The sequence below is a fragment of the Histoplasma capsulatum genome, genomic scaffold (genome assembly GCF_000149585.1).
Source record: "Histoplasma capsulatum NAm1 scaffold_3 genomic scaffold, whole genome shotgun sequence".
NCBI lineage: Eukaryota > Fungi > Ascomycota > Eurotiomycetes > Onygenales > Ajellomycetaceae > Histoplasma > Histoplasma mississippiense.
Window position 1 is genome coordinate 2,169,088 of NW_001813980.1, and position 9,408 is coordinate 2,178,495.

Sequence of the window (9,408 nt, forward strand, 5' to 3'; positions counted from 1 at the left end):
AGCATCAAATCCACCATGGCTGGGTATATATACCACTATGTTTTCCGAGTGTGTCCCAGATGGGATATACATGAATTGCTTTTCATCCCATACAAAACCGTGTTCTTCTATCCTATTTAGCACCAAGATCCGAGCCTTATCATGATGAACAAACCTCAAATTGAAAAATGCAAGGGCCATTATATGAAGATTGTCCACGGTCCGCCTCGAGATGTCAAGCCAGATCTTGAGGATTCAACAAAAGTTAGCATGCGGCGGGTGGGAAACTGCTATAAAAGGTAAGTTAGCATAACTCTCTTCGTCCTTCTAATCATTTACTTATTCCTTTAGATTCGTTGAGGAGGAGCTTAATCCACCCATTCCACGCTACTGGATGGAGAATTTGACAATGAATCTTGTTGAGGCCTTTCTACGCTGGTACCTTGACGAGCATAATGTGGAATCCCTATCAGGCTTCCTTGTGCTGGTTCGTTTCTGGAGGATATTTTATTGCTATGAGATGAACAAGGACTTCCCCTATAATCTGAAGCGCAAGACAAAAGAGGTATGTCTACCTGTGTTGTGGATTCAACAGGCATATCTCACTGTTCCCGTAGCTCATCTGTACTATAATCAAAATCGAATACGGCCTATGTGAGATAGTTAAGTCTCAGCCACCTTGCAACGCAGATTCCCTTCTCTATCTTTTACATGCTGCTGCCCTATCTGCAGTGTTCTTTCCGACACATAGACAGAGAAGCCAGCATGGAACAATACGGAAGATGATGACAGCAACATCTGCACGCCCAGGAACCATCCTTGAAAGCTCAGGATACTGCAGGACGAACGATGCCCTTCTCTGGGGAGATCTTGAACTCTTCATGGTTACAGACCCCGAATATCCATCCTGTCAGGTTCTTCTTATGAGGGTGACACATCGACTCAACAAAGGCAAGCGGAACAAGGGCAAGCCGTAAGTTCTACCACTGACTCATCTTTTGAATTTAGAACTGATCTTTATCTCCAGTCCAATCTTTACATACACTGAACGAAATGATAACCTAGCATTTTGTGTCATTCAGGACATAATAGAGTTTGCATTTGTGGACCAGGCCTTCAGCAGTGAGCATATCAAGGAGCCTCGAGATATCTGGCGTCATACCAAAGTGCCAGCACACAGAAAAAGCACACCGATCCATTTTAAAGCTTCCATGAGGGACGTGCCTGTGTTCCGACCTGGAGTCCGTGACGCGCATGGAAACTGGACTACTCATTCAACAAGGGCTCTGACAGCAGTTCGATTTGGAGAGGACGAGAAAAAGTTATGTATAGACGCGGGTCTTGAGGATCCGGGCTCAGCATACAAGTACAGAAAGGGAGCTGCGGCGCGCTTCGACGGTTGGTTCACCCCAGTAGCTAGAGGATATATAGAGTCTCTGACGTGTGCCGCTATGCAGGGAATACAACCGAACATCGGAGAAATCATATGATGGGTCATGCAGGGAGCCATATCTTTCGGGAATATGTCAATCAACGTGTGGATATGGATACGCAGTCGGTGTTCCTTGAAACAGCAACCAAAGATGCTCTGATCAAACTCTCCTGCCATTCAGGTCTTACCCGTGACCCCTCCGCTCCAAAACATCTAAATGATGATCAGAAGAAAACGGTCGAGAAAGATATGAAGTTGGGGGAATTAAAGCATGAACACCGGTGTCTTCGAAATGATCTCATTGCACAGTACGGACAGTTAAAGAATGCACGAGACACAGTTGAAGGTTGCAGGTACCGTATGCTGGGCCGGCGAATTCGATCCAGACGGAAGAAATTGCAAAAGGAAGTCTTTAAAAAGGCATACCATGACTTCTTTGGAAATGTCGGCAACGATATCATCGAGAAAAATTATCACGGCCAGGATACTACCTTTGTTCCAGATACATCTCTGGTCCTTCCAGAACGGAAGGAATTAGCTGACCTCGACTTTCAAAACCGGGATGCGAGCACTGTCTCTGAGTCGCAATTACTCGAGGATCGTATTCGATCCCTGGAACTTCGTCTTGCTCTCCATCACCTCCACATGCCCAAGCACCTGGCGTCCAAGATCGTCCCCACAGAGCTGGCACGGGATAAGCCCTTCCCAGCCAACTTTCCAACCCAGAGCCCGACAGGTTTGCAGTGCCCTGACGTTTAGGCAACCTGGATTATCACCCAGCAGCACGGCAATACACCTTCAGCAGCAAGTATGCCTTAAAGGATCACATTGATGATGTGCATCTGGCAAACAGAGACTTTTCGAAGCAAGTAGAGTGTCACTACCCTGATTGCAAGATGCCTTTGGTTTCCAAAATATATTTCTATAATCACATCGTAACTGTACATGGCATTCTACTCCCTGGTGCATGAGGAAGCTCCTTCTAGCTGTGCTCCCTGAAGCTCGAGGAATTCGAGAACATACTCGAAGGTGGGTTTAGGTAACAAGTTTGCTTCCCACTGGCTAGGGGTAAACGCAGCTGCCCATTACGTCGCCACGTCTATTCCTAAGCTACGGATTCTAGTGCATGCATGAGGGTCCGGCGGGCAGCCTGGAAATGATGCCAAACACTATCAATATCCGTTGCAAGCCAAGAATCCTGGAGCACAGCATTTAGGCAGCAAGTGTTATTATCCTTGTTCATACCAGCTCACTTTTGACATGGATAACAGTTTCGCCATGTCTAGGCCACCAACTGTTGGAAATTCTAAGAAACGAGTCACGAGGCACGAGCAAATCGACTGGAAATTTGCATCTCAACAGAAACCCTGTCGCTCTTGCATTAGGCAGTTTTAAAGCATTCATCGCAATGCCGAATGGCTTGCGAAGACCTTCATCAACCTCCTCGGACGGCGACAATACATCTCAGCAAGGCGAAATCATGGCAATCCATAGCCAGGTGCTCAAGATGAGAAGATCGGCATGCAGCGCGTAACATTGGAGTGCCGGTGAGCATTATTTCCATATCCAGTGGGCTTTATTGCTAAGGTACGTCGAAAGTGAGTACAAGGAACGCAGTTCAGGTCAGTCTGATCATTACCGACCATGGACGTCTGCGAATCAAAATGAACTACCCCCTTTTGGATATAAATGGTTACTTCTCGGTGGGAGACTATTGCGGTTGTCATCTTCTCATTGTGGGCATGAAAAAGCTGGAAACCAACAATGCCTTTGGGCTGCGGCCACCTCTGGATATTTAATGTTCGAACTTATTAGCTGCGGTGTATGAATAGTGATGTTTCCACTCTCCGCATAGAATATATGCATTGGGCGGCCTCTAAATGACACTTATTCCGCCAGAACAGAGCAATCATTAATGCTATTCAGTTTCAATCAGCGCGATGACAGGGTTATCTACAGCGGTATATCGCTATTGTCATGGCAGCTGCGAAATATTCCATCGCGTGAAGAAAAATCTCCAAAATTCCTATCAGACACAGGTATTGAAGCGACCAAGAAGGCATAAATAGTTTCCATCAACACAGCTGGTTAGGGCAATATTAAAATATTATCATTTGGATTATTCCACATACCTATTAAAAGACAAAACAAAGAGTAATTCACGCTATCAATACACAGAATCTTTGCTAGTTTACAGCATTTGGGTTATCCTGTGCGTCTTGAAGTGTGTCAATCATTTTCCGGGATAGGTTGAAATTTGGTTTCTTCCACCGTCCGCCGTCTGGAAAGACAAGGCGCCGTAATCGATTGACGCAAGGGATAAATGATTGATAATATGGAGTGAAATGGTCTTCTGCGATTCGAAGAAAATCCCCTTCATCTGCCACAATTCCTTTCTTAGCATGGGCCAGCTCTTCTGTATCCATATAATTCCATTTCTCAAACTGCTTCATTACTCTTCCCTTTCCTGGACCTTCATAGTGAATGCATATCCAGAAAAGAACCCAGAAGAACGACTCTAGATCATGCATGAAACAATGCTTTTCGCCGTACAAGACACCGATGGCCATGAACGCTCTGGTGCCCGTTTTGCCCCGTGCGCCGGAAGACCCATCCCGTTCTAACTTGATTGCCAGGTCAAGGTCGATCAGAAAGGCAGGCCATGATGGGTTGTCCTTGTCCTCATTCACCATCAGGTTCCGAGGGGAAACGTCGCATTGGATGAGGCCAGCCTTATCATGGAGTGACATGTATCCTTCAATACAGCGGGCCAGCCCAGTGAGAAGTGTAGCCTTTGAACTACTCTCATAGATTGGTTTCCCGTAATCCCGGATAACGACGCGCCGGTGAACTCGATTGAATGGGGTAGAGCGGCCGGCAGATTTGGATGGAGAACTTGACTGGGAACGTTTACTGGGGGGAGGAGGAAATGCCTTGTCCACGCAGTCAGATGATCGCTTCTGGCCGGCGGTGCTGCCCTGGCTCTTTTGTCCTCTTTGAGACCTACTACGCCGCACTCTCGCGTTAAAGCCACCCTTCTCATCTTTCGAAATCGGAATACCGAGGCCCTTTCTGATAGTCAAGACATCATCATCCTTGTCGTCAATGCGAACGGTCTCGTGGTGATAATACCTCGCGACATTCTTGACCCCTTTCGCCATCGCCTCTCGCAGCAACTCTCCTTCCTCAGTGCGTTCCGGATACTGCCAGGAGTCCTTGACGACCAGCGGCGTCCGTGATTTGTCTGTCTCACAGTATACCTTCCAGCACGTTGTGGCTCGCCCGGCAACACAGCGTGCTCGTCCAACAATCTCGTCGATGATCAGCCGTTCCTTCGTACCGTTCTTCTCAATTTCGATATACCGTTCGGTCCCGGTCGTGACGATGGTAGGATCAAACCCAAGTTGTTTCCGGTTCATCAAGAGGAATCCAAGGATAACAGACACAAATCGAAGGCCGTCCTGGTTGATATTGAATTCCTCCGACGCGATCCCGCCCAGACGGTCAAAGTTCCACAGTCGTAGGAACGGCCCGCAGAGGGTGAACCCGAGCACGAAACGACGGGTGTCCTGCGCAGCAAGGACCTCTCGGGCGTACCTGCCAAGATCAAACCATGCACCAGATTTCCTGTCGTATTTCGGGTCGTTTTTCAGCTCTCCTGGCACCAGGATCTGCGACCAGTGACATCTGGAGTCCTCTGTGGCCGTCAGATCATCGACAAAGCCGACATCGAGCTTTCTCTCCGCGACAGACCCTTGTAGTGGCTGGCTTGGCTGTGCGAGAGGTCTGCGGTCGATCTTCCAGGACGGCTCTTGTGCTTCGGCTAATCGTACGAGCTCAGCGATGATGTTAGCGAGCCATTTCAGAACGTCTCTTTCCGCTGCAAGTTCAGGCCAGCCCTTCCAGCCCTCGTCTTCATGGTAAAGGGGGCTGTCTCCCTTCTCGCACTCCTCCAACACCGCTTGTGAAACTGCAGTGAGATGTGGAATGTCTCCAAAGTACGCGTCAAAGAATCTAGGGATGTCGACGTGTATCTCTCCAAGCTCCTCCTTCAGCACAATGTCAACGTGCTTTCGATATTCTGCAGAATTGACGAAACTGCTAGTGTTGCGCAGCCAGGGCGTCTGTTGGATCGATGATGTAGGATGAGGAGGAGGGGGGGGAGTGCCTCGCGAGACGGTGTCAATAAGAACAAAGACGGCGTTCCAGACGTCGAAGTTCCAGGTTTCGACGTTCTGGGACTCAGTGGGGGGAAGCCTTTGGATGACCAGATGTACCAGCCGCCTGTAGTGGTTGTAGCTGAAGTTGGCCCGTTGAAGGCTCGTAAACAGATTTGCTATATCAGAAGCCACATTTCCATTGCTTATTCGTGAGCGAATATTGAGCGCCGCTTCCTCTCCCTGTAAAGCAGAGAGGAGTTTTGAAATCGCATTTCGATAAAGCTGGTCCTGGCTCTCATCAGCGCCATCATACTCATATTGTCTTTCGGCTTGCTGAAGCGCGCCTCGTAAATGATCGACTAAGTTGGCTAGAGGATGGTTCTTGATAATGTTGCGATCTTCTTGTGAAAGTCCCGCCATTTTGATGGTATAAAAGACCGTTGGAGTTGGTGTGAGGTTAACTAAGAGTTGTAAGGGGAGAAAAGGTAGGTTGGTATGCTAATTTTATGTGATGGATGGGAAGCAAACACGAGAACAAAATGCAGAATTGTTGGCAAGTTATGATGTATGATATCTGCGAGAGAAGATAGCTCGCTGGGAACGAATGCTGGTATATATAATCAAAGGGAGGATTATGATCAAAGGGTTGATCCAGCTTGGCTCTGATGCAGAACGCGAATGTGGGAGCGGATAAAGCCGCCAAGTAAGGAACTGGGTGGAGATTATCCCTATTGGATCGCGACTGAATGGTAATAAGCGCGAACAAAATAGAGGGATTGATTGTACCTAGGTATACCGTATCATGGGGAATTACCTTACTTGGTTTAGCGCTATCCTGATCGGGTTTAGCGCAGCGTCGCCGCTTCCTGGACTATATAAACCCCCTCCTCCCGCCGCTCGAACATCCTCTCTCCATCGTCCCTATTTTCCCTCTCTTTCCTCAAAAATTCTCTTGACTCGTGTGTGCCGTGCCCATCCCTTCTTCCCCTTGCCGCTGCTAGTGTCACCTGGCCCGGCTGTGCCGCAGCTGAAATTGTTCTTGACATGGTAACCATGTCCACTTCCCTTCTTCCCCGATGCAATTTCGCCTCACTCTACCGTCAAGTTACCCTAAAATCATGCAAGACTGAGGCCCGCTACTGGGATATCTAGTCTGCCCGGGACTGTGGCTGGCTGAGGTTTCCTGTTCACTTTGTTGATCTTGTCGCATACACGACTAGCTAATGCTCTACATCCTATATTTGATGTTTTGGGGTTCTGCACACCTAACCTATCAACGCTGCCAATCCCATCCTGTCTGTGCCTTGGTGCTTGTTGTCCTTAATCTCTCCCTTTCGCAATCGGTCGGCATCGGCAAACCCGATGTTTCTCACCTGTGGTGCACGCCGGTGATTGGCGGCCTCCACTCGTTGAGAGTACGCCAATGAAAAAAATGCCTCTGCATGGCAGAAACGGTATCTGCCTTGCTGCGCCGCGGACCATTACGCGTCAGGAGCGCAAGGTCTGGAAGGTCTGGTTGGTTGCAAGGGTTACATGTCCAGACCAAGAAAAAAATCTCCCCGACGATTCAAGTCTCGCGGCGTGACCGGTGCATGACGTGGACATGATCCAAACTGCTCCTGTGCAGGTGAATTTTCGGTCACGCTATGTTCCCTCTTGACCAGCAGCAAGATACCGAGTCGACAAAGATGGATGTCCACTGGAAAAGGGGCTTCAGCCTCAGCCTCCTGGGGGCTCAAATCGACCAGGAGAGAAAGGGGCGATGCGACAGTGTGATGCGACGTCCGAGTTTCCCCATTTTCCCGATCCGCACTTCGATGATTTAACGGACTGATTCGCTATTGGAAATTCGTGTTCTGCTATAAGACCGTGCATTGGAGCGGCTATGGTCGCATGACAATCATCTAGCACCCCTTCAGTCAGTGCTACAGTTTAGGAAATAAAAAGCGAGAGGGTTTACGATCTTCCCTTGCTTTCTGCGTGGACGGCGGCTGGCGTTGCAAGGTTATAGGTGACACTCATTTTCCTGCCTTGTTTTACCAGGATTTGGCCGACCTCCCCTCCGTGGCGCCAACGTTCCTGCACCATGGTGATTCTTCCTGCAGGGAAAATGTGATGGAAGCGAGCAGAAGAATGGCACCAGCAGGATTTCTCTCATTCGCCCGTGTTGAGATCGTCGTAAACATAAAAGGTGCCAAATTCCCGACCGAAATTGTCGCTACGAAAAATATCAGAGCACTACGAGCACAGCAAGCGCACCCCATATCCCATTATTGCAAGCAGCAATTCCAACTCACTGACAATGACACCCTCTCTGCCGGAACATGCTGCGACACGCGAGATTCCAGGTAGGTACAACGGCCCTGAGTTGTCGGTACAAAATCTGACCAGTATTCGAACAAGAATCCTTGGCAGCGAGCTTCTATGATCCCCAGAGGTCGCCTAGATCAAGTCCCCCGACTATAGACCAACTTCTATCACGACTTGTCCGCCCAAGCCTTCCTCGCTCGGCCGACGGTGAACCTGGATCGTCACCGGACAACCCGATTGATCTGGATGATAGACCGGATGAAGAACTCGACACGGAACCTCTCAGTGAAGATCGAGAAACGTCACCCCTTGGAGGCGACGCCGAGCGTGAGTGCGATAGTGAAACTGGTGATGGAAGGAGCAGAGAGGCAACGTCAATTCGGGACTTGGAAGGGGAGTCGCAGACGCAGCCACAGTCGGGGTCACGCCCAACAGGACCCCCCCAGCCAGTACCAGAGCCAGAGCCAAAGGCGGCCACTGCATGCGAACGTGAGTTTCCCTGATACTGTGGGCTGCAGAGGGCATATATTAATGAATACAGGAGGCCTCGACTGCGTTGGCAGCGGCAAGGAGAATGTTGAACCATCGCCGCCACGGTCCATTTCCGGTGCACTGCCAGATAACATCTCCGAGGACGGACCCTCGAAGGAAACCCATGCTAGAGTCGGCGACTCTTTCGCGCCCCACCTTGAGCCAGACACAAGCGGCCCCCCCAATATCCTGCTACATCGTGAGACTAGGGAAGGGCATCTTGAATTTCTTCTGTGGGCACCCATATGGCGGTCGGAGGATGACATTGCGAAGGTCCATCCGGATCAGCTCAAGCGATACAAGGAGAGGTTGGACGTCGGGCCTGCAAGAAGGGCCTCTCAGGCGAGAAAACGAGCACGGTCACCTTTTCCAGAGCCTAGGAGATCATCACGTCAGAAAAAGCTGCGGCAGCACTAAATATAGGTTCGGTAAACGGAAGTCAGCGAATAACCCTTGTGCCATTGTTGTCTTGTATGCTTGTCTTGCCAGTATATTTGGCTAACTTGAGGATAGAGGATATGTAGTGTGAGGCCATGCAGTTATCTGGATTGTATTGATATCTTACCCGGTTTATAATATCATATATATTCCAACTGTGCCAGGTTGCTAATTGCTCCTTTCGCGCGCTGGAAATTCTGTTAAACAGTTAAAACCTATATATATATATGTAGTCTCAAGCCCTCAAAGTGCCGGCTCTTTGAAGGAGAGCTTCAACGTGAGCTGATTTTGGAAAGGCCCGGATAGAGCCAGAGCACTTTGACCTGATTCTAGGAAATTGTATGCAGCCACCACATAGGGGTGTGGCATAGCTTCGCCGCTTGGGGAAATTTGTTTCCATGTATGGAGTTTGGTCCGAGTAGGCGTGTGTTTCTCACAACCCCAACCTAGCTAACCATTATCACGGGATCTCTCTTGATTGGCTTTGCCACAAGATGACTGAGGTGGATCCTTTGCTTCATTTTCTCTGGCATGGCTTTTTGGATTTATCGCTTCACC

General features: G+C 49.2%; 2 protein-coding genes across 2 annotated transcripts; one reads left to right on the forward strand and one right to left on the reverse strand.

Annotated features, from left to right (window-relative positions):
* Positions 1-141: 141 nt before the first annotated feature.
* Positions 142-3,239, forward strand: HCAG_03793 (predicted protein; the record flags this gene model as incomplete). The annotated part of the gene is made up of 8 exons (XM_001541645.1): positions 142-278; positions 331-544; positions 597-952; positions 1,007-1,377; positions 1,437-2,147; positions 2,192-2,374; positions 2,698-2,941; positions 3,227-3,239. The coding sequence occupies 8 exons, from the start codon at positions 142-144 to the stop codon at positions 3,237-3,239; spliced, it is 2,229 nt and encodes a 742-aa protein (XP_001541695.1).
* A 358-nt stretch (positions 3,240-3,597) lies between these two features.
* HCAG_03794 (predicted protein) lies at positions 3,598-5,991 on the reverse strand (the record flags this gene model as incomplete). Its single annotated transcript, XM_001541646.1, has 1 exon — positions 3,598-5,991. The coding sequence occupies one exon, from the start codon at positions 5,989-5,991 to the stop codon at positions 3,598-3,600; it is 2,394 nt and encodes a 797-aa protein (XP_001541696.1).
* Between the last annotated feature and the right edge of the window lie 3,417 nt (positions 5,992-9,408).